Source organism: Centrocercus urophasianus, unplaced genomic scaffold, assembly GCF_019232065.1.
Source record: "Centrocercus urophasianus isolate 14NV4802_14NV808 unplaced genomic scaffold, USGS_Curo_1.0 seq_60, whole genome shotgun sequence".
NCBI classification, from domain to species: Eukaryota; Metazoa; Chordata; class Aves; order Galliformes; family Phasianidae; genus Centrocercus; species Centrocercus urophasianus.
The window spans coordinates 10335-34844 of record NW_024885200.1 but is presented as its reverse complement, the minus strand read 5'-3'; the positions used below and the strand labels follow the sequence as shown (position 1 = coordinate 34844).

General features: G+C 48.5%; 2 protein-coding genes and 1 long non-coding RNA gene across 3 annotated transcripts; all 3 read right to left on the bottom strand.

The window, feature by feature from the left end:
* Positions 1 to 132: 132 nt before the first annotated feature.
* On the bottom strand, positions 133 to 4003 carry APBB3 (amyloid beta precursor protein binding family B member 3). The gene is made up of 10 exons (XM_042836445.1): positions 3943 to 4003; positions 2731 to 2921; positions 2352 to 2428; positions 2098 to 2158; positions 1746 to 1886; positions 1473 to 1600; positions 1354 to 1359; positions 1157 to 1271; positions 984 to 1077; positions 133 to 908 (listed from the first exon to the last, which is right to left on the bottom strand). Exons 1-10 carry the CDS (start codon positions 3989 to 3991, stop codon positions 133 to 135), a joined length of 1638 nt encoding a protein of 545 aa, XP_042692379.1. The 5' UTR covers positions 3992 to 4003.
* Positions 4004 to 9812: 5809 nt separating this feature from the next.
* LOC122169919 (zinc finger CCCH domain-containing protein 11A-like) lies at positions 9813 to 18533 on the bottom strand. The gene is made up of 7 exons (XM_042836440.1): positions 18371 to 18533; positions 12521 to 12577; positions 11658 to 11781; positions 11129 to 11191; positions 10792 to 10878; positions 10128 to 10498; positions 9813 to 9852 (listed from the first exon to the last, which is right to left on the bottom strand). Exons 2-6 carry the CDS (start codon positions 12533 to 12535, stop codon positions 10338 to 10340), a joined length of 450 nt encoding a protein of 149 aa, XP_042692374.1. The 5' UTR covers positions 12536 to 12577; positions 18371 to 18533; the 3' UTR covers positions 9813 to 9852; positions 10128 to 10337.
* A 2893-nt stretch (positions 18534 to 21426) lies between these two features.
* Positions 21427 to 24254, bottom strand: LOC122169921. Its single transcript, XR_006171677.1, has 3 exons — positions 24061 to 24254; positions 22108 to 22190; positions 21427 to 21527 (listed from the first exon to the last, which is right to left on the bottom strand). It is a non-coding gene; the product is annotated as an uncharacterized LOC122169921 (long non-coding RNA).
* Between the last annotated feature and the right edge of the window lie 256 nt (positions 24255 to 24510).

Sequence of the window (24510 nt, the reverse complement as noted above, 5' to 3'; positions counted from 1 at the left end):
ACCGAGGGCGGAACCGAGGGCGGAACCGAGGGCGGAACCGAGGGCGGGAGCGAAGCGGAGGCAGAGCTGGCTGCGGAGCTTTATTGGCGGGCGGCGGAGGGGCGCGGTGTGGCCGAGCCCCGCAGCCCCGCGTTAGGGCAGGTGTAGCAGCGCGTGCCGCTGGCGGAACGCCTCCAGCAGCGACAGCACCCCGCGCTTCCGCGGACCGGGCCCCGCCGCGCCGCCGCTGCCGCCGCCCGCCTTCGCCCCCCCGGCGGTAGCGCGCTTCGCCTTCGGCCCCGGCGCGGCGGCCACGAGGCACTTCTGGTACTGCACCTGCGGGTACGCGGGCGGCGTGGCGGCGGGCGGCTCCCGATCCGCTTCCCCGTCGCCCCGCGCCGCCCCGCTCACCATGCAGGCTGCCTGCACCGCCTCCGAGATGGTGCCCGCGTCGGGCTCGCACCAGAACGCCGCGCACTGGAAGCGCCGCCCGGTGTCGGCGATCAGCGCGAAGGTGTGCGCGTCGCGGCCCACGCCGAGGAAAGTGACGTAGCGCACCTCGCACTGCCACACGTGCGCCCCGTCCTCCTCCTGCGGGCGCCACGCCGGTCCCGCCCCGACCCCGCCGCGCTCCCCTCGGCCCCGCCCCGGCCCCACCTGCGCCCGCCGCACCCGCACGGCCGAGTCGGACACGTAGACGTGGGCGGGCGTCCAGCTGTGCCGCCCGGGGCCCGCCAGCAGCTGCTCGATGGCGGCGTTCAGCACGTCCATCCCTGCGGGGAGAGGCGCGCGGTGCTCCCCGCCCGCTGCGGGGCTGCGGAGGGGCTGCGGCGGGGCGGCCTTACCCATTGCCCTGGGCACGGGCCGGCTGCCGATGTACAACGCCTCGTACTGCCGGGGCGGCCTCCCTACGGCGTCCTGGACGTCCGCTGCCGGGACACGAGCGGTTAGCGGGACCCCCGCCCCAGCCCGGACCCCGAATCCTCCCGGGTCGCGTGCGGTACCTGTACGCAGGGGCCACGTGGCAACGGAGATGGACTCCAGCGCGGCGCTGCGCGGTGAAAGTCTGCCGCCCGCTGCTGCGCGCTCTGCCACGATCTGCCGGGGACGGCGATCCGGTTCGTGCGGGGCCCGGCGCTCCCGGAGCGGCCCGACGAGAGGGATCCGCGGAGCGCACCTGGGAGCACATCCCGTGCAGCGCCTTGGCGATGCCCTTGGCGGGCACGTTGCAACGGAAGACGTGGCACTTGAGCACGCAGGTGTCCTTGTCGCTCGCCACGAAGGCGAAGTCCCTGCGAGACCGCGAAGGTCTGAGCTTAGCCCCGTCAGAAGCGGCGCTCCGCTCGGCCCCGCACAAGCTTTACCTGCCGTTACCTGTCCCTGTGCGCGGCGTGGCGGTGGGGGAAGAGTGAAGCGGTCAGTTCGTGCCTGGGCCCCCCGGGGCCGAGCGGTGGAGCTGCGGCGCACCCACGGCCCCGCCCCGCGCCCGGCACCTGCCCTTGTTGCAGCCGACGCCCCAGACGCGGATGTTGAGGATGGGCTGACAGTGGATGAGGCTGTGGTCCAAAGGGTCCACCAGGCTCATGGTGTCCTTCTTCAGGATCATCACCAGGTCCTGGCCCTGCGGGGAGCCGGGGGCACCCTTACCTGGTAGCGGCCCAGCCGCACACGTCCCATGTCCCAGAACTACACTGAGGATGGGAACAGCCCCGTCCTGCAGCACTGCACTCCGCGGAGCGCAGCAGCAGGACCTCCGTGCAGCTCACCTCTCCCCAGCTGTCTGCAGAGCCTCGGCCCTGGCTGTTGGAGAGCTGCTGGATGCAGTTGTTGACAGCAATGCTGCTCTTGCCAGGCGCTAGGTCCTCCTCGGGGATCTCCACCCAGCCCAGTGAACGCACAGCAAAGCACTGAGCAGAGAGATGGTGGGCCTCTGCCGGGCCGACATAGCCCTATCCTGTACCTGTATCTGTATCTGTGCCTATATGGCCAGCCCTGCTCCCACCCTGGTGCCTGTCAGCTGCTGCCACCTCCCTCCTGTGCCACTCCTGGCAGCCTGTACATGGTAGTGCAGGGAGCCCTCAGGCTGTGCGTGTGCAAGGAAGTGCCTTGATGCATTACCTTGGAGCTGGGCTCTGCACCACACTGCTGGAAGTCATCACCTTGCCATGTCAGCGACGTCCTGAAGGGATGGGATGAGGTGGGGAGTGGTAAGCTCCTGCTCAGCATTTCTGAGCCCCAAGGAGCAGCAGAACACCCCCACACCACTGTCAGGGCCGCATCCTACCATGGTGCCAGCTCAAACTTCTGGCCTCAGTAGGTGGAACCCTGAGTTTCCCCGGCCACAAGTCAGCAGAGCACAGGGGCAACCTTACCTCCTGGTCAGCGAGGCCATGGGGCTGGGAACAGGCCTGGCTTTTGATGTGTGCTTCACCACAGAGACCTGGCAGTCCTGAGAGAGAAGAGGGGTTGTCAGGAGAACATATATCTGCAGAGGCACCCGTAAGAGGCTTCCCTTCTGGGAAAGCAATCTCAGCTCATGGACAGCCTGGCGGAATGGCTGGGGTGGGGACACTGTGGGGCTTCCTGAAGTTCTTCAAGGGATTTAACTCTGGCTAGGAATGGACTGAGCAGGACTTTGGGGTGACAGAGTCCTGCTATAGTGGCTGCACAAAGTACCCAGACACTTCCGTGTCTGCACACTGGCTGTTGGGATCCAGCACCAGCCCTTCCTTCCCTGCCCATGTCCTATACCGTTTCCTGGAGCGTCTCCTCTCCATCAGCCTCCAGGAATCCTCCTAGGTTGCTAGAGAGAGCAGGGTGCTGCCACTGTGTTGTGCCCGTGGGCACGTGCCAGTAGTAGGTGCCCAGAGAGTCATGGATTTTTCTCCAGCCGGGAGGAAGGTCAGGGTCCGTCTCCAGGCTCTGGTCACTCCAGAGGTTGTCTATGCAGAGACAGGGTGAGGCAAGGGAGAAAGCTCCCACAGCTGCTCCCAGCTGCAGGGAGCAGTAAGCAATAAACTGGTGAGAAAATGGTTGCACAGTGGCTGCAACCTGGTGCCCCGGCATGGAACAGGGGAGTGCTGAGCAGGATGGTTTGCAGAGATACCAGAGCTGCTGCAGGAGCAGCAGCAGACCCCCTGCACCATGGTCGGTACAGGCAGCTGCCTCACTGGCAGCCTGAGAGGTGAGATGGCCCTGCCAGGGAGGCACCGAGATAGGCTGCCCAGGCATGGCTCAGGGACATCCCCAGCATCGGGCAGCTCCTAGCTCTCTGCCAGCAGAGCAGTATACCAGGACTGACTTCCTCCCAGCATGGCCAGGGAAGGGCAACGGCCCTCTCCTGCAAGCCCTGGAGAGATCGAGAGAACAAGCTCGTGGTGTGGATAAGTAATGGGATCTGCTCCTGGGTCTGCGGCTAAAAATACAGAGGTCATCGTGCCCCCTGCGCTGCTTGTCCCTCAGAGTGGTGCTGCCAGGAAGGATGGGCGTCATGCCATCCGCCAGTGACAGCACTGCAGCTGCCATTGGCCAGGCCGAGCCTCCCGATGGACCGCGAACGCTCCCAGCGCCGGACTCCGTCCCCGTCCGCTATCGGGGTTTCTCAGCACCCCCTGTCTGAGCTCGGTTCGGCAGCGCTCCGACGCGCCGTTCCTCCGCACCCGCCTCGCCGGGGCCCAGCCCGTCTCTGCGGCCCCTACATCGCGGAGGGGGCGAAGGGCGGGGGGTTCCGCGACTCCCAGCGCCGTTCGGAGCGCGAAGATCCCCAGCCGCCCTTGGGAGAAGGAGGTGCCGCCGCGCCCCCCCACTCCCGCCCGCACAGGACGAGGCCTGCGGGATGCGCCACCCCGCCGGGCCGAGCGCCGCGAGCTCAGCACCGCGGACAGCGGCCGCCGCCTCGGCCGCGCGCCCCGCCCCCCCCCCCGCTCCCCTCGGCTCCCCCAGGCCGCCCCCCGCGCGGCTGACCGTCGCAGTTGACGAGGATGATGGCCAGCATATAGTCCTTGCCCAGCATGGCCCCGGCTGCCGCCCCGGGCTGCCGCTCCCGCAGGTGCGGCCCGAGCGGCGGCTGCGGCGGGGGCGGGCGCGGGGACGCGGTCGGCCGCAGAGGGAGCCCGAGCGCAGGGATGGGGCGGCGGGGGCGGGGCGGGACGGGCGACGGCGGTGCCCGGCTGCGGGCGGGGACGTTTGGAGTGAGAAGGGCGAATGCGGGTGGGCGTGAAGGGGAATGGCGCGGTTGCGAGGGAGGTGCTGCAGCGGCTTTTGGAAATGCGAGGCAGCGTTTGGGTGCGTGGCACGGTTACTCCATTTAAGTGTGTGTGGAAGGAGCGTTTCTAGGTGCGAGAAAGGGGATGTGTGAGTGTGAATGGGGGTATCTGGGAACAGGATTGGACGATTTGAGTGTGGTAGTGGGTTCAGATCGGCTTTATTCTGCTCTGTGTGCCCTTAGGTTCATTCCTCTCCCCTCCACGCATCCTTTACATTTTCTCCGCTCCCCTCCCTCCCTCCAAGATCTCTTCCCCTCCTCTCCCCCCACTCCCCCCCCCCAACCTGTTATTCTGCATTCATTGTCTCACGCACGCTCAGATCCTCCCTGCTCAGAGGGAAACGAGAAGAATTAGAACATCACTGAAAAATAACTGCCTGTGGTTCAGTCCCTTCTAGGCAGTGCTGAGGACACCTGGATGTGGGTGCCACAATCCCCTTGTCACCAGGGGTCTGGAGCTTTGTGCCCCTAGTTTGATACTTCTGTTTTCTGTGCTGTCTTGAGCAGGCAGTTCTAGCTGACACTCAGTATTTGGGGACAAAAGCTTCCCATGCAGCAGCTGTACACTTTGATTTCCCCTATGGATCACGTCATGTGCTGTTACAGACAATTCTCCCAAAGGTCTAGATGCCTGATAAGGAACACTGCTTGTGAAATGTCCCCAGCCAGATGTAGCCCTGTGCACTACAGCCCTTGGAGTCCAACCATTGAGCCAATACATCACAGAGCGCAGCATGAACATGTTCAGCTCACCACTGGCCATGTGACAGATCCTTATTTTTCTGTGCCTGTGAGTGAACCTGCCTTTGGGGTCTCCATTTTAGAGGTCTGTCAGGCTGTTTCCTAACACAAAATCCACTCCCAGCCCCTAATGAAGAAGAGACAAATCCTTGGGGTTTGGAAAACATACTTTTTTGACATACGTGTAGTGGAAAAGAGGGCTGCTGCCTCCAGGGAGATCCACTGACTCTGTGAGGTGGGATAATTAATAAGCAGCCATTGTGCTGCTTATTTGCAAACTTGGGAATAAAGCAAATGAGACCAAATGAGCAAGATTGTCTTTCCATCAGCTTGGGTGGTAAATAACACCGTAAGAATCTTAATGTCATTGCTTACATGACTTTGATATTTTGATACATATGTATGTATTTATTTATTTATTCAGATTTTTTTTTTTTTTACTTTTCTTGTATATTAAATCACAGGACTGTCTGAAAGTGCATTAGACTTGGACCTGTTTTCAGTTCTGTGAAGAGCTGCGTGTACATGGCAGGGACCCTGGCAGTGAGAGTACTGGAGGACGGCCTCACTGCTATGTAAAACATCCTTATGGGGGTGAGCAGAGAGGGAGATGACTGTCTCTGCTCTCTGGCGGCCAGTGATAGATTGCAAAGGAATGATTTAAAGCTGTATCTTTAGAAACTCAGATTGGATACTGGGAAAAAACAAAAGTCTCTCTGAAAGGTGGTCAGCCATGGTCCCAAGCCTGTTGATGTTCAAGAAACTGGAGCGGTGCTTTTAGATAGGTTCAGCTTTTTTGATGGACCTGTGGGGACTCAAGTGTTCAGCTCAGTGATGTTTGTGGATCCCTCCAACTCAGGACATTCTATGATTCTACGATTTCTGACAGTGGGGTATGCTCACATTGTCGTGCTATACAGCACAGTGCACCCCAAATTAGCATGGCTTGGAGATGGGTCTCATTATGTTGGATGCATCCTTTGCATCTGCATTGGTTTCATGTAGCAAGATTTTGGTAGGAGGTCATACATAGCAGGGAAGGCACCTGTGAGCTGAGCTCAAAAGCTACCCTTTGTTAGACAAGAGGATATTCCAGCCAGCTTGAAAAAGGACACACCACTGGTTTGCACTGTTTGCACCCCATTGTACGGACATGGAGATGGTGAATTTTGAACTGTGAGAATCTCATTTTGTGAAGGACTGCATCCCATGGAAGGACTGCATACCTTGTGCTGAAGCAGAGAAAGAGCCTGAGGATGAAGGAGAGACAGAGGCAAAATGTTTTGGACTGACCACATCCCACATCCCCATTCCTCAACAGCACTTACATACAGTTACACTTTTATTACTGTCTGCAGCAGGCAGTGCTGTGTGGCTCTGGGACTCAGTGAAGGCCAGCTGCCCAAGAGAGCCTGGGGAAGATTTTTTTTTATACACATGAAGCAGCTTTCCCTCCTCCTCTTTAGGGAAATGCATGGCACATCTACTAATTCTGTAAATCACTATTTTCTGGTGTTGACTCTGACAAAAATGGGATCTGGGTTTGGTTTGAATTGTGCTTGGGAAAGAAATAGGATGGCAGGCATGTACCACTGATGAGGATAAAACAAGAAATTGAAAAAAAAATTATCATCTCAGGAAGTGGAAATAGCCTCGGGAAAAAAATTATTGAAGAGAATATAAGAAAAACCATCATCTCTTGTCTGTCTCAGAAGAAAGACGGATATTAATGGTGTCTATTGTATATTATTTGAAATGGTTGCATTATCCAGTTGTATCCTATGCTTCTTCAGACTCTATGGTATATAAAAAAATCTGATTTCTACCCAAAAGAAAGTCTCTCTCTGTCTGAGAAACTTCCTCTGCTGGACATCTTTTTTTTCCCCATTAATTTAAATTTGTTGAAACTTTGGAAACACTTCTAAACACTGCAACTCTCCCCTCCCTTCTAGAGTATTATGAATATATACATACATATACTTTTCAATATCTTTACTGATGACCTGGATGAGGGCACTGAGTGCACCCTCAGTAATTTGCAGATGAATTCCAAGCAGGAAGCATCATTCTGCCTGGGGGTAGGAAGGTCCCACAGAGGGATTTGGACAAGCTGATTGCTGGGCACAGGCCAGTGGGATGAAGTCGAACAAGACCAAGGGCCGGTCCTGCACTTGGCCACAATAACTCCAGGCAGTGCCATAGGCTTGGAGCACAGTGGCTGGAAGACTGTGTGGAAGAAGCGGACCTGGGAGTGTTGGTTGATGCTCAGCTGAACACGAGCCAGCAATGTGCCTGGGTGGCCAAGGAGGCCAATGGCATCCTGGCTTGTGTCAGAAATAGCACAGGAGCAGGAGATGGTAATCTCCCCTGTATTCAGCTGAAGTGCTGTGTTCAGTGTTGGGTCCCTCACTACAAAAAAGACATGGAGGCCCTGGAGCGTGTCCAGAGAAGGGCAACAAAGCTGGTGAGGAGTCTGGAGTGCAAGTCTGATTGGGAGTGGCTGAAGGAGCTGGGATTGTTCAGTCTGGAGAAGAGGAGGCTCAGGGGAAATCTCATTGCTCTCTATAACTACCTGAAGGAGGGTTATAGTGAGATGGGGGTCGGCCTCCTCTCTCATGTATCAGGACAAGAAGAAATGGCCTCAAATTGTGCCAGAGGAGCTTCAGTCTGGATGTTGGGAAATACTAACGGTCAGGCGCTGCCCAGGGAGGGGGAAAGGGCTGCCCAGGGAGAGGGAGGAGACTCCAACCCTGGAGGTGTTCAGGGAATGTTTAGATGTTGTTGGGGGATGTGGTTTAGTGAGAGCTACTGGTGATAGGCAGACAGTTGGACTGGATGATCTTGAAGGTCACTTCTAACTTTGGTGATTCTATTATTCTATGATATGAATAAAAAACCAAATGTGATGTGATGTGAGGACTTCCTTTTCCACCTGGTCAGCTGACAATGCAGAATGGCTCAGAGATTTTTCTGTTTCTGTTTGTTTGATTCATTGCCCTTGACTCCTTTTATACTGTATAGTCTCACAGTTCTTTACCACTTCTAGTAAATTATTTTCCCTTTATCTCTATAGAACCATAATCTCTTCTTTCCACTTCTCCACTGGCTTCATGAGGAAGAAAGGGGTGGAGAATGAAGGTCCCCCTGAACATGGGGTAAATACCCCTCAAATATACCCTCAAAGCTGTGAAAAATCCTTTGCAAATAAAGCAAGCATCAATAGTTTCCAACTTACTGGTGTTTAAAAGGCTTCATGAAGCAGTGGTATATTTGTTGATGCAGTGGTAAGGAAAAAGGAATAACAAGAAAGTATGCATAAAGGTAATTATTTCTTTTTAATAATGAATTTCTCATAATTGATTTCAAACATCCAAAAACTTTGCACAGGCTCACCAAGAAGCATTCCTCCTTCAAAAAGAGCCCAGCAGAAAAGACTCCAATGATGAGCTCTGTACACCAAAATGTAATCGAACTAAAACCAGGAATTTCTGCTACTCTTGAAAAAACGTCTGTCATTTTTAGACAAAATGCCATCCTTTAGGTGAACTTTGCCTATTATACACTCATTATAAAACCAAACAACACCTTCATGCCAAAAGTTCTCCACTTCCATGGGCTGTGACCCCTCATTTAGTGTGCACTCTGAAGTTTTTAGCTTAGGCTTTTAAAACCAAAGTGATACAACCCAAAACAAAGATGTGCCATGATGACAGACACACTCAAGCCCCATCTGTAGAATTAGTATTACAACAGCTGAAGACGGGGGAAGATGAAGGAAGCAACCATTGCAGGGAAGTTGGGAGAACACCTTTGCCTCCTGGGATCAGGCAGCCGGCGGAGCCTCTCTTCCCCCAGCAGAGATGCCTGCAGGGTGAGGGGCACATGCTCACTTATGCTCAGTGCTGCCCCAGGAGAACTCAGACATCTGCACAGAGCTGTTCTCTAACTTAGCGTGCTCATGGCCGAGCTGTGCTGCTCACAGCTCTTTGCACGTGCTTTGCAGACAGCGCGTTTGTGGGCAGTGCAAGGGATTGGTGCATCCATTGCTTTGATAAATTCCAGTGTTCACTGATGGAGCTGTGGGAGTTGCACATGGGAGGTCATGTACCAGCTCATGGAATGTTGCTCAGCAAATCAGGCCGTGTGCTCTTTCTGAGTGCATAATCGTGACAGTTTATTGATTGACAGCAACAGAAAAAGACTTGGATGCTGAGTTGGGTAGCACTCGCAGTGCTGCCCTGTAACGCTGTGCACTGCTTCTGCCTTCTGATGCTCCTCCTGTCAGTCTTTCAGCTGCAGCTTTTGCATCATCTCCACAAGACTGTTCACTGTGGAAGACTGAAAAGAAACAAAGTGAGTGTAGAAATAGGACAGAAACAATCTAGGGAGATCTCATTAAGAAAGTTTAATCAGAAAACTTCCAGAATGGCCCCATGCAGCACAGCACGTTCCTGCCATTCAGGTCACTGATGTTACTTCCCACAACAGCTGCCCATGGTAAGATTCATGCTCTGCTGTGAGACGCGGTTTCAAAGTTGCAGTGCCCGACATGGCAAGCTTCTTCATCACAGCAAAACTCTCTGGCCATTACTAACAGCGTCCTCAAGTGAGAGAAAGGCATCCAAGCTCCCCTAGGCAGCCCTCACTGACAGTGTGATTTCCTCAAATGCACAGCTGGGTGTTTTCCTACTACGCTGCTTCCCTCAGCACTCTTTCATGTCTGACAGATGGAGGCAATGAGAACAACAAGAGTGTGTGTGTCTGTGCTCACTAAGGACTCACCTCTGCATGTGCAGCAGCAGCTCTCAGAGAAGCCTTCATCATTTCCGCTCTCCTCTTTTTTTGTCCTGTTCTTCTTTTTCTTCTTGCTATGAAGTAAGAAAAAAGGTAATTTCATTTTGAAATTGGACTAGGAAGCCATTCTCAGTGAATGACATTTCCAGTTGGACGCACAGAAGACCATCATGGAATGAATGGAAAAAGATGGGGTTACATATTCTGGCACCTCAGTGCCTTTGGACTTTGTAGCTTTCAACTCTTTTCCCCTCCACAGAGAAGGAAAAAGCAAAGCCAACCCCAAGCAAACTCAATGCCTCACCAAAGGCAGCAGCTCACCGGGGAGGGTACCGCAGCACCTTCTTACCTCTTCGCCTGGAGCTCTGCGCTGCGGCAGGCCCAGGCTGTGCTGCTGGAGGCAGCACGCTGTCCCCACTCTGATACATCCTCAGAGCCTTCTCCCTGCTGCACTCACTCCTCACTCTTTTGTAGGGAGGCAGCTGCTCTGTTGCTTGTTTTGCTCCTTCCAAGTCCTTGCGCTTTCTTTCAGGCAGGGTCTTGGAGAGGGAGTGGAGGCTCACTGCAGGGGATGGTCTTCTCCCTTCACTGGGACCTGCTCTGTTAAGAAGCCCTCCAGCCCGTACATGAGCTTTGATTCAGTTCTTAGATGAGCTCTTTCAGAATAGACTTCTTGTACTGCATTCATGCGTCTCTCTCCATTTGACTCAGCACCTCTCGCTGTCACCATAAAGAAAGGAAAAGCAACAGGATTTAAAGAGAGTCCAGAACTACTTTCATTCTACAAAACAGGCCACAGTACTAGAAAATCTAATCTTGGGTATTCATGGTTATGGATCTTAGGATCTTGTATCAACTGTGGGTTCTCAGTACAAATCAGGACAGGAGAGGTAACTAAATCCCAGGGATTAAGACCCCGAGCAACATGCAATGAGAACAGTCCCAGAAAGAACAGACAGAAAGCCTAACTAGAAAGACAGGGCACCAAACCCAGATGCCTGCTGTGTCTGTACCTCTCTTTGGTGCTGTGCCACATTCCATGCTTCTCCTGTGCCTTTCCACAGAGCAGTGCTTCAGTGGAAGGCTGCTTGTATCAGCTTCTGGCAGAAGGGAAACAAGAAAGACATGAAGAGCATCTATCTGGAGGAACATTTTAGCACAGCCAACCACAGACTTCTTGTCTTCAAGTGCAGTTTCTTCAATTTGCCTTTTTTCTGCTTCAATGGTGAGCCATTTCTGCAGTCAGCACAGATCTGCAGTGCCCATCTTCTCTCCTCCATCACACACAGCCTTTTGTGCAGCCCTATTTAGAGGCAGGTACCCACACCACAGCTCACAAGAGCTTCTTACCTGGGGAGGCTTTCCGTTTCCCCCCATGCCCAGCACCATCCCATGGATGCGCAGGCTCTGTCCCTGCAACAACAGATCGTGTGTGATTTCACAGACAACGGGAGCAGCACTGTCAGCCCACATCCACCCCCAAAAACTGACAGACACTGTTCTACAGCCAGAACAGAAACTGATGTTTAAACTGCAATGTGCTTACACAAAGCAGTACTGCTCTCATTCCTGCTCAGATGGCAGCAGAGGAACCCTGTCTGCCTGACAGCTCTGCATTCTGCAGAGCACAGCAAACAAAACACTATCAGCTGCAGAAATCAAGACATGGATTTTTTGTCCCTAAAGTGAATTCAGTCAGCTCTGAGCACCACTACTTATACACAGACTTCTGTCTCACTGCTGCCATCAGCTGCCGCTGTCGGCCTCTCTAATGCTTCCACCATGGTTACTGGACATCCCTGCAGCACTGCACCCACTCAGAAGTAATACTTAAAATGCATTCTTCCATACTTCATGACAGAGGACTGAAGAAACTCACTTTTGCGTGGTGCTAAGGACGGTCTGTCCCCATCGCGTCCCCCTGTGCACTGCAAGGCACTGTTGGATTTCTGGCAGCCTGCTGGCTGCTGCTTCCTAGCACAGGGAACAGCACTGCGCTGCTTCTGAAGAGAGAAAGGAATAAATGTTGGTGGGAACAGGCAGCCAAGGTTTGTTGAGAGCTGCAGCATTCCAGATCGTGCCAGAGATGGATATCAGAGTGCTGAAACGTTAGTTATCACTAAAGGAAATATTTGGGGGTGTATTCACAACATCTGCACAAGCTGCAATTTCTGGGCATATCCGTCTTTCAGTTCACGTGGAGAAGACAGGCGCTCTCAGACATCACTTCAGGGGGTTAAACCAACACACCTGCAAACACCAGCATTATTCTGAGGGAAACAGTGCCTTCAGGTGCCACATTTCAATCCATGCAAAATTACCGTGCACAGCCTTAGCTCTTCACCACCATTTCTTCCCCACCCTTTACTACTGCAGGCAGCTGGAACAAACTTCTCAGCAGAAACCCAGGGCAGCAGGGACCTGGCAAACCATAACCAGGTGGAGCTGGCAGGAGGGCAGTGCATGCTCTTTGCTGAACGATGAAAGGCATCAAAAATCAAAAGGGGCAAGATTTTTTTTTTTGCATCCTTCGGCAAGATGGATCACACTGCTTCCTGTGAGCAGCAATCCATCTTGCAGTTGAGAAATACTTGGAAACCTTTCTGGAGACTGCAGCTCTCTGTAGATTTTTGTTCTGAAATTTCTCTTTCTCAGTCAAAGTTCTCATCCATAGGGCCTGTTCAGTTAGGAGTGAACAAAAGGCTGAATACCAAAATCAAGCAAGCTCCTCCTGTTTCTCACCTGTGAATTCAGCATCACTGCAACTTGAACTGTGCATTGGACAGAAACCTTTCAGTGCTGCCGAGATAAAAAAGGTGCAGAATTAGCTTCAGGATATTTCACAGGCAAAAGAATTCACAGAATCTGATTCAAAATCCTTAAGTATCAAACAAGCAGGACAAAAAATGGCTTCTAAACAAATGATTAAAATGAGATCTTAATGGACGAGTATAAAGGAGGCAAATAATCTCATGCTCACTGTCAGCATCTGTTTAAAGTGACTAATTGTTGCTGTTAGCAATGCTTTGGTGTTTGTTGTTGTTGTTGTGAAATAAAGCCATATATTGTATGTATATAAGCAAAATCCATAAATACCTTATTAACTATATTAACTGATGTGAAAAAGTATTTTGGTATGATATTAAAGCTTATTAACCAGTATTTATATAGCTTTTCTTTGATTGCCAAATGTTTTGTTTTGGTTTTTAAAACAAAATTAAATCTGTCATTAAAAAAATCAATTCTTAATCAAGTGCCTTAAGTCAGGGGTCCTTTGTTACATTCCCATCCCTCTTGTTCACCAATAAAGAAGTAAAATTCTTATTTTTGATAAATCGGGAAAAAGGTAATCTGAATGGTTTTTAGTGCAAATGCAAATGAACTTTTTGGAGTGGGATGAATATGGGAACTTATATATCATAAATTACAGTGACAGACCGGAAGAAAGGTGTATATTTCACATATTATTTTGTCCAGATTATGTTATACTCTGTTTAGCTTGTAAAGAGATATATTAAGGGGATTGGTGTTACTCGTGTCTGGAGTGTGGACAGCAGTGGTGGAACAAGTTTTGGGGATTGTTTTGGGGAAACTTCAGGGTAAAAGGAGTAATTAGTGGAAACGTTAGTAAACTAATAAAACAACAAAATAGCGCTATGGGAGGGTCGCAAGGGAAAGAAATACCAACAAAACAACAACAACAACAAACAAACAAACGAATAAACAAAACACCTCTCAGGTGTATGTTGTCACATTGGAAGGATGTTGCAGGAGGGCCAGGGGGAATATTAAATAAGAAACTAGGAACATAAATGGAAAAATGGGACCAGTTTTCTAATTGAGTACCCTAATCATGAGAGACCAAGTGCTGGGTGTTTGTGGAAGTTGAAGAATTGTACGGTTTGATTTGTGGATTTTGAAAGGAATGGGACAAACTGTTTTGATGGTATAAGAAAGGTAATTGTTACTGGTATACAGAAGTAGAATGGAGGGTATGTGGAAGTATAACTGAGGGTACAACAAAGGAAAAAGGGTTAAAGAGAAAGTGAGTTTGCCTGTGCTGGTGTGAGACCAACCCCCCACAATGTTCCCCTGCGAGCAGAACCTGGTGTGGGAGAGTGAGCTGCAGACGGAGACGGCTGCTGTAAACAGCATAACTTGCAAAGGGGGAGGTGGAGAGGACATGGCACTGGAAGTGAGACTAGGCTCCGCAGAGAGAATCCCAGTGTTGGTACTGGGAGCCTCTGGAGAGGAGGAGGTAAATTGGGAATAACAGCAGCTGTTAGTGTCACGGCACTGGAGTGGGGCCGTAGGACCCAGGGATCCACTCACAGAGACATGGGGGCTGGAAGAGCCCAGGTAGGGCACCGCCCCATTGGAATGAAAGTAATGTGTAAATTACTGAGAAAGAGGGAACAATTTCTGGATGCGTAGATGAAGGATGGGAATTTGGAAAGTCTACCCTAGCAGATCCATTGCTTAAATTACAGCTGGGGGAACAGGATAAAGAAGTTTATCTTTTGGTGGATACAGGTGTCTCTTACTGCCCGTGGATGACTTTGTAACAACAGAAGGAGCTAAGGCCCAATAAATAATGTAAGAGAGTCCAATAGAGCTGGTAGACATTCAAGCACCACTTCTTCCAAGCTCACAGTTGGGGAATCCTTATGGGTAAGAAATCAAGCGCAGGTGGCAGGAAACCTACAACGATGAGCGAGGAGCTCAAGAGAAATCTCAAACGGAAAAAAGGAAAGTCTGTGAAATGTGAAAAAGGGTCTGTCTGCTTTGTAGAAATATGGAAATGTTGTCAGGACGTGCGGGGCTACAAGAAGGAAGGCTAGGACACTTCTGGAATTATATCTGGTGAGGGAGGTCAAGGACAACAAGAAAGGCATCTGTAAGTAAATCAATAGCAAAAGGAAGATGAGGGAAAGTGAGGTCCCACTACCAAATGCAGTGGGTCCTGGCAACAAAGGACAGTGAGAAGGTGGAGTTACTGAATGCTGCTTTTGCTTTATTCTTGACTGATAAGACTGCCCTGCAGAAACCCAGACTCTGAAGGTAAGAGAATGAGTCAGGAGAAAGGAAGACTTCCTGATGGTCAAGAAGGATCTGATTAGAGATAGGCTAGACAAACTCAATGCACACATATCCATGGCCTTTGATGGCATGCACCCACAAGCAGCAAGGGAGCTAGAAGAAGTGACTGCTGAACAACTCTCTTTCATTTTTAAAAGGCCAGAGAGAACAGGATAGGTGCCTGAGGACTGGAGGATAGTCATGTCAGTTCACTCTTCGAAAAGGGCAAGAAGAAGAGCCAAGAAACCATGGGCCAGGAAGACTCACTTCTGTCACTGGGAAGATGATGGAGCAGTTTATTCTAGATGTCATCTCCAAGCAGTGGAAGAAAAGGGGGTTATCAGGACTGGTCAACATGGGCTCACCGATAGGAAATCATGTTTGACTGATCTGGTACCATTTTATTTTATACATCCACATTTATTTATCCACCCTGTTTATTTCACACATCCACAAGTCTAATGAGATGCATCCCACTCCTAATGGCATTGGCTGATATAATCTTCAAGCCACTCTCGATGATATAAGTTGTGGCAATCAGGTAAAGTCCCTGGAGACTGGAAAAAAGGTAACATCATGCCCATATTTAAAGAGGGTAAAAAGGATGACCCGGAGAACTACCGACCTGTCAGTCTCACCTCTGTGTCAGGAAAAATCATGCAACAGATCCTCCTGGAAGCTAGATCTAGACAGGCTGGAGAGTTGGGCAGGGAGGAATTCAATGCGATGTAACATGGGCGAGTGTAGAGTCCTGCATCTGGACAAAAACAACCCCAGGTAGCAGTGTAGGCTGGGACAGACCTGTTGGAGAGGAGAGCAGGGGAAAGGGACCTGGAGTCCTGATGGACAGCAGGATGACCATGGGCCAGCACTGTGCCCTTGTGGACAAGAAGGCAAAAGGCATCCTGGGGTGTAATAGAAGGGCTGTGGTCAGTAGGCGAGAGAGGCTCTCCTCTCTCACCACTCTGCCCTGGTGAGACCGCATCTGGAATATTACGTCCAGCTCTGGGCCCCTTCGATCAAGAAGGACAGGGAACTGCTTGAGAGAGTGCAGGACAGAGACACAAAGATGGTGGAAGGAGCGCAACATCTCCCTTACAAGGAAAGAATGAGGGAGCTGGGTCTCTTTAGCTTGAAGAAGACTGAGGGGTGACTTCATTAATGTTTATAAACACGTAAAGGGTGAGTGTCAGGGAGAATGGAGCCAGGCTCTTCTCAGTGACACCCAGTGATAGGACAAAGGGCAGTGGGCGCAGGCTGGAACACAGGAGGTTCCACATAAATATGAGAAAAAAATTATTTAGGTGAGCGTAACAGAACACTGGAATGGGCTGCTCAGAGAGGTTGTTGGGTCTTCTTCTCTGGAGACATTCAAAATCCACCTGGAAGTGTTCCTGAGTGACCGGAGCTTCCTGCTCCGGCAGGGGGGGCTGGAATAGATGAATCTTTAGAGGTCCTTTCCAACCCCTGACATTCTGTGATTCCATTCTAAGGCAGATAGAAGGCAAAGAGGTGATACAGGAGAATCAGCATGACTTCACCAACAGCAAATCCTGCTTGACCTTCCATGATGGCGTCACATAGTGGACAAGTCAATGGACAAGGGAAGAGCCACTGATATCACCTATCTCAATTTCAGTAAGGCCTCTGATATGGTATCCCACAACATACTTCTCTCCAAATTGGAAAGGTATGGATTTGATGGGTGGACTGTTCAGTGGACAAAAAAGGGGACGGAATCTTCAGCTGGGTCTGACAGAATAAGGGGAAATGGTTTCAAGCTCAAAGAGGGTAGATTTACATAAGGAAGAACTCTTCTGTGGTGAGGCACTGGAACAGGCTGTCTCATAATGCGGTGGATGTCCCATCCCTGAAGACTCTCAAGGAGAGGTTGGATCAGGCCCTGGCCAACCTGATCTAGCTGTGCATGTCGCCGTTCATTGCACGGGACTTGGACTAGATGGCATTCAGAGGTCCATTTCCAACTCTAAGGATTTTATGATGTCATGACCAGCTGGGTAGATGAGGAAAGAGCAGCGGCTGCTGTGTACTTTGAATTCAGCAAGACAATGAATTGACATTGTCTCCCATAACATCCTCATAGGTAAGCTTAGAAAGTGTGGGATAAATACTAGAGAGTGAGGTGGATTGAGAACTGGCTGATAAGCCAGGGCTGTGATCAATGGCACAGTCTAGCTGTGCCTCCCTTATGAGGAAAGGCGGAGAGACCTGGGGCTGTTCAGCCTGGGAAAGAGAAGGTTGAGAGGGGATCAACGTTTGCAAATATCTGAATCATAGGTGTCAAGTGTGTCAAGGTGTCGGATGATTTTCAGAGGTGATCAACATCAGGACAAGAGGCAATGAGTACAAACTGGAACACAGGAAGTTCCACACAAGCACGAGAAATAACTTCTTTACCTTGAGGGTGTCAGAGCCCTGGAGCAAGCTACCCAAAAAGACTGTGAAGTCTCCTTCTCTGGAGATATTCAAAATTCCCCTGGATGTTTTCCAGCACTATTTAATGTAGAGAACTTGTTTTAGCATAGGCTGGACTAGATGATCTCCAGAGGTCTCCCTTCCAGACTCCTTGTTCCTGTGACTGTACTGGAGATCTCCCTAAAAGCTACAGCTCCAGAAGACAGCTAGCTGGAGAGATGCGTCAATTTCTTTTATGGAACTGTTTATGCCTTCATAACAGCCTTGTTTTCACATGAATCACAATTTTTTTTGAACATGTCATCTACTGATTCAAATATAAATTCCTCTCAAGTGATTTATATGATTCTGTTCACTTCATGAAAAAGTCAATGTATGCAGATTCTAAAAATCTAAAACTGATGCTATATATCGACTTTGCCTGGTGTAAGTTTCATGCAAAAGTGTTCTATGCAGTGCACTAAGTTATTATTATTTTTAAGGCTATTTAAAGACTCAGTAATAAAAAAAAATATGGCTTGGCTGCAGAGACATCAAAACTTTGAAAATCAAAAGTCACACTGACCGCATCAGAAATTCCTTCACCAGCTGAATTTATTAATCTTTAAATCTTTAATCTGGATTCTATTGAATTCCAGAAAAGATGCTAGAGAACTCCTTTCCAAGTGTATCACTCCTGAACTAAGGAAAACAGCCAGCAAGGAATGTTATCAAAGCTCCCTCAAACCAGAGGGAAAGCTAGCGGTACCTCTACAGAAATAACATCATTCAATATTTTCAGCTAGGACTCCTTTAAACCCATCCTGCATCCTCCTCCAGTTTGGAGAGATGGCATGCAAAAAGCAATGGTCAGCCCTCTCCCATGACGTGCTGGTGACTCACCTGAGCTGAAGCCAGCACTAAATCCCTGGGCAATAACAGGGCCATTATATCAATAGAAAAACAAGACGAGCAAGTGCAATTTTCTACGGAGCGCAGGCAACTCAGATCGCAGAATTTTTCACAAGGCCATTCCTAATAGTATTAAATGTTTTCGAGAGCTATCACTCCCATAAAATATTTCTCTAGCAAACATACCTTAAGTTTTCTTGGCCCATGTCTGCTGAATCACTTCCTTTTTTGCCTGCTGTAAGCACCGTAATCACTTTATCCAGGCCTCTTTGAAGACTTCCAAGTCGTTTGGCCTTTCTCTTCTTTTGGCTGCTCTCCACATGAGCTAGGTTGAGATCTAAATCCACAGAATGACACCTGTTACAAAACCAAATTAATTAGTTACCTTTCCTCAGCAATCAGACTGTAGTTATTTCATACGCACTATTAGAATATGATCAGATCAGAATGAAGAAAACAAAAGGAAGTGTTGTGTATTATGAGAGTTTCTGCTTACATGTGAGTTGAGCTTTAAGCTCAGAGATGCATTTTAAAACTGCAGCACTCGGGGAAAATGGAACAAGATGGGATTTATGTTATGGAAAACAGGAATGCATTCTGAAGATGAGTGACTTCTAGTTTTAATTTATTTTATTTTATTTTATTTTTTTTCAGCTTTCAGTGCTTCCCAGGGAATACAGCAAGAGGTTTTAGGAAAATTTTAACCAAGAGAAAGGAAATACAGCTTGCTGTTGCGAACAATGTCTCCTAGGCTGTTCACTGATTAAGGCAGCACTGCTCTGAACCAAAAACATATATAGATAACTGTACACTTCCCTCCTCTCAGGAAGAATCTCCGTTGCTGTCAGTTCATATGTATTTGTTGGTGTTTTGGGCTTCTTAACTGCGATGACTGTTGTGCACTGGCTCTCTGAAAGAAAGTATCCAAACCAAAGCAGGTATGTTTCTGCAGTAGAGGATTTACTTTTCTTCAGTCAGGATTTCTCACGATTAGCAATTTTTTATTTTTTATTTTTTTAAAGCCAGCTTCCTATCTATCTCTAGTCTGCATCTTCAGAGTGATAAAATAGGTTTTTACTAGAACAACAAGACCACAACAGAAAACTGAGACTGATCCCCCCAGAGCTCTGTAATTCAAAAGTCTTTGAGGGGCCGGCACAGTGCAGTACAGCAGGTTTGGAAGGGATGAGGACCAGAACTGGTTTCTTGTTCTGCTACTGGTCTCAGGACAAACACTGAGGAATTTACTATGTCAAAAGGTTGCATTCCACATCAAACACATTTTCCTTTATGTGAAAGGTGCGAATTGCAACACCACAGTTAATACTACATGTTGAGTAACGGCCTAAAAAGTTCTATTGTCCACATGTTGGAAAAGAGCTCTGTAGAGCAGCTTTGAATTTGTGGAGACAACTCAATAAAGCTCGAAGATTCAGCTTTCCATAGCAGCAGTTGGCCCCAGACAGCGATGTTTTCTCAACACTTCCAAGAGATACTTCCACAGTTTATTGTTATATCTCTAAGTACTGCTTTAACCTATCCTGAATGTAAGAACTTCCAATAGAACAACAAAAGTATTTTAAATTTTTAACTCTCAGGAATATCTAACAAAAACGAGCTGAAATCACACTTCTGCACTTCTCATGTAAGAAATACCTACTTTTACTTTTTAAACTTACCGTAAGACCAACATCAGAAGTTACCACATGCAGTCTTAAGACAAAAATAAAACCTGTGTGAACAACTAGCCTTTGTAATGCACTTCGTTGAACACTTAACAAAGGAAAGTGGTATGTTCAGTAACTCTTAGTAACACATTAGCCTGCAGAGATCGAGCATTTCTGAACAATATTCCCCAGCACTTGGAACAGAAGAATCTTCAATTGTAAAAAATGCTTAGTACTTTAAAGGGCAGAGTTAACACGTGCAGTATCAGCACTAAGGATGAGGACAAACATCTTTGTAACTCAGAGGAGCTGCTATAGCATGGACACATTTCTGGTCCATCACGTAAATGCAAGTGTTAACATTGCTAGCCTAAGTATTTTCAATGCCACACCGAGTAGATATGTGAAAGTACAGGTTACATTTCATTTAGAAGCAAGATGCAGTAAGAGCACAGTTAAGTAAAAGCATACCCTTCTCTTTCACTCAAAATAGCAGCCCAGAAAAAAACAAAAAAACATAACGAACGTTGAAGAAATTTTCTACTACATCTCCATGAGAAGTGGAACCACGTGCTAGTTTTAGGAACACAGCAATTGTCTCATTATCTGAATGCATCTAAAGGCACGCTCCTTGTGAGAACTTCCGTAATTAATAGACGAGTAACCTGCCCTGACATATGGTTAAACCACTTGCAGTGCACTGTCTGCACTGTCAGATGTCATATGTGACTGCCTGTACCTGTCCATCTCACATTTGGATGACTTGTCTGGAAGGATGCCACGAAGGACAGGATCAAAGGCCTCCCTGAAATCTAGAGAGATTACATCCTCTGCCTTCGTACACAAAGTGAGTGGCCTTAACATAGAACAAGATTTGATGACCAAGACTGGCTGCACACATCTCTCTTACAGATGTTTAGGCCACCAGGCTGTTTACCAGGCAGAGCTTTAGCACACAGAAGCATTTTTACCAGAATGTTGTGCTGAACTCTAACACCTACCCCCTGGCTTGCTGGCTGTGTTTTACTGGCACGTCGTTTGTGATGGAATTCTTAAGTGGATGCGCTTGCCACGAACCTTCCTGGATTGAATCAAGAGATAGGTTGCTGACATCCGGTCATAATTCCACCTGAAAACAAGAGTATTTAGATCTCTTCAGAGAAGTTGTCAGTACAAAGAAAGCTTAGCGTTCTAAACGTTTCTGCATGTCTGGAATATTTTCCCCTTGATGTGCAACCTTCATGTCTGATCACATCAGGCTAGTTTCAGACCTTAGCTGTTCACACAACAAGTTTAAGATAAAGAAGCAGACTGCTCTTGTTTTTGCTTGAGAGCAGTACAATTGCTGAAAGTGAAGAGTAAAGCTGGTGCCAGAATGTCTCTACTGAAGTGAATGGCAAAGCTCCTGTTAATGCATTTTGCACAGTATTTCATCTGGACTCCCATTTTTGGGGGTCATGTTTCAGCCCAGCCCCAAGGAGCATCAACATTCAACTTGATTTTCAGCAGCTTTTTGACGACTATGAGAACCATGGATGAATTGCTTGATAGACTCACAGTGTAGTACAATTATAAGGCATTAAAAGTCCTTTAATAAAGGACAGTGAAAATATCACAGACTAACATGGAAGAACTTCTTCCCCTTGTAGGTAGATTGTTCTCATTATTTTCTGTACCTGGAAAAAAAGTAGAAACGTCTCTCCTGGGTAAAACTTACATTTTATATCTATTCCTACTAAAGTTATATTAACATTAATAATAAACATATTAATTAATCTTAACAATCCTTCCAAATTCTACCACTTTCCATTTAGTAGAAAGACAATTCAATTTCAAGAAACAATTTTCAGATTCAGGTTAAAGCCAGAGTACACATCGTGTTTTAAATCTCTTCTGCAGCTTGGAATGTCATTAGTGACATTTATACAGTATCTCTAGAAGCACTCAGTTTAGCTTTCTCATTTATTTTCAAAAGTTACTGGAATGGATTCATTTCATAAGGATTTTAACATGGTAGAAAATAACAGAAAGGCTTAGAAAACAAAATTAAAGGAGAAAAATAGAATAAATGTGAACTTCAGAAATGTAGTTATTAGCTACAGATAGACTATACGGAGTTCAGCAGGGGTACCTTAGCTCTGAAAGGTATAAAATACTTCGTGTTTGAGAATAAGCAAGCATTAGAGTCTGTTAACACAGAAAGGTTATTTACTGTAGTAATGAGCTTAAATACAATGAGTTACATACTTTTATTACCTCTGATATTAATGCCGATATACTCTGCTCTGGTTGTGAAACACAGGAAGTTCTGTTACACAGTCTTCATCAAGGTGCCCCAGCTGCAAGAACAAGACCTATACTGAAGGAACAGCTTCCAAGTCATCTCACAGAGCCAATATCACCACGATAGTCTTCTGATATGCAGCAATCGAGTCAATAGTTAGCCACCATTTCAGATTTTCTATTTTAAATAGTTAGTATCAGGGCTAAATACTGCAAGGAGTAAACAGAATCACAGAATTGTAGGGGTTGGAAGGGACCTCCAGAGCTCATCGAGTCCAACCCCCCTGCCAAAGCAGGTTCCCTACAGCAGGTCGCACAGGTCGGCATCCAGGCAGGTCTTGAACATCTCCAGAGAAGGAGACTCCACCACCTCCCTGGGCAGCCTGTTCCAGTGCTCCGTCACCTCACTGTAAAGAAGTTCCTTCGCACATTTTGTGTGGAACTTCCTATGCTGCAGTTTCTGTCCGTTTCCCCTTGTCCTGTCTCCATTCACCACTGAAAAGAGTCCAGCCTCGCCATTCTGCCCCCCACACCTCAGATACTGATAGACCTGGATCAGGTCCCCTCTCAGTCTTCTTTTCTCGAGGCAGAACAGATCTAGTTCATTCAGCCTTTCTTCATAGGACAGGCCCTTCACCATCTTTGTGGCCCTCTGCTGGACTCTTTCCAAGAGATCCCTGTCTTTTTTGTACTGGGGAGCCCAGAACTAGGTGCAGTACTCCAGATGAGGCCTTACCAGGGCAGAGCAGACGGGGAGGATCACCTCCCTCGACCTGATGGACACGCTCTTTTTAATGCACCCCACGATGCCATTGGCCCTCTTGGCCTCAAGGGCACACTGCTGGCTCATGGCTGACCTGCCGTCCACCAGGACACCCAGGTCCCTCTCCGCAGAGCTCCCCTCCGGCAGCTCATCCCCCAACCTGTACCGGTGCATGCAATTATTCCTCCCCAGATGCCAGACTCTACACTTGCTTTTGTTAAACCTCATCCGGTTTTTTTCTGCCCAGCTCTCCAGCCTGTCCAGGTCTCGCTGAATGGCAGCACGGCCTTCAGGCGTGTCAGCCAATCCTCCCAACTTTGTGTCATCAGCAAACTTGCTGAGGGTGGCCACCATCCCCTCATCAAGGTCACTGATGAAGATGTTGAACAAGACCGGACCCAGCACAGACCCCTGAGAAAGAGTCACCAAACTTCAGCAACTGGTCCCTCTGTGGCAACAGGTTTTGAATTCAAGTACAAAAGCCTGTCAGCAGATGAAATTTTCACGAGAGCAGAAGTTACACCTCTATCCCTCCTTAATTATTCAGTTGCATGGCATGCACAGCACACGGTGGTACCATCAGCACAGCTGTTCTTCAGGGAAACAGTGGCACCCAGTGGCCAGCAGCAGCCATTGGCTGCAAATACACAGCAACTTCTCAGTATCTGCAGCAAGAATCTCCCTCACACACCCAGTTCCCAGCCCCACCCCAACCCCGCTACCCCAACCTCTCACACAGGTCAGACAATTGAGAGATAAGGAGGACAAGCACAGTTCCAGAGACTCATAGAATGGCTTGAGATGGAAGGGACCTTAAAGACCATCAAGCTCCAAGTTGCAAAGTTGCAACTCACCAGATCAAACTGTCCGGGACCTCATTCAACCCAGCCTTGATTACCATCAGGGACGAGACATCCCTACCTCCTGTTTTATCCACCGCACCTCTCAGCATGGGGCTGCCTGCAAACTTTCTGAAGGTGCTCTCTAGTTCCATTCTCTCTGTCACTGACAAAAGTATTGAGGGCGCCAAAATGGACCCCCGAGAGTCACCACTTGTCAGCAGCCTCTGAAGAAATGTATTATCACTCCTATTCTGTGAGGATGCCAGTGGTCCAGAAAAGATTCCAGAAAATACTTAGGCTTCTTCAAGTGTGCGTACTTACTGGGTATTTACTTTGCCGCTGAACAGCATCAGAATAACCTTGCATGAGCCAAGGGTGATTTAACAGGTGTTTAACTGTAATCTGCTTCTTTGGGCAGCAACATTCAAGCTGTTACTTATATCATCAAGAAGAACTGGAGACAGTTATTCTTTTCCTAAGAACTTCAAGGTGCCTAGAAGCACAGATAGAGACCAGTGGTATTTATTCACTTCACCAAAAGGAAGGTCAAACACCTGAGCTGTGAAGAACAGTTACTGTAACCATAGGTTCTCTAAATGTTCCAGCAGGATTTTGTATTTGAGACTGCGTAGATACAGCCCAAGGGCATACTTAGTACGTTCAGCTTCCTTTATGAAACATCTTTTGTTTACAAATCGCTTTTAATTATACAGCACAATTAAAAACATCCAAATGCAAGCTGCTTGAAGACTGTTTAATTATTAAAACTGT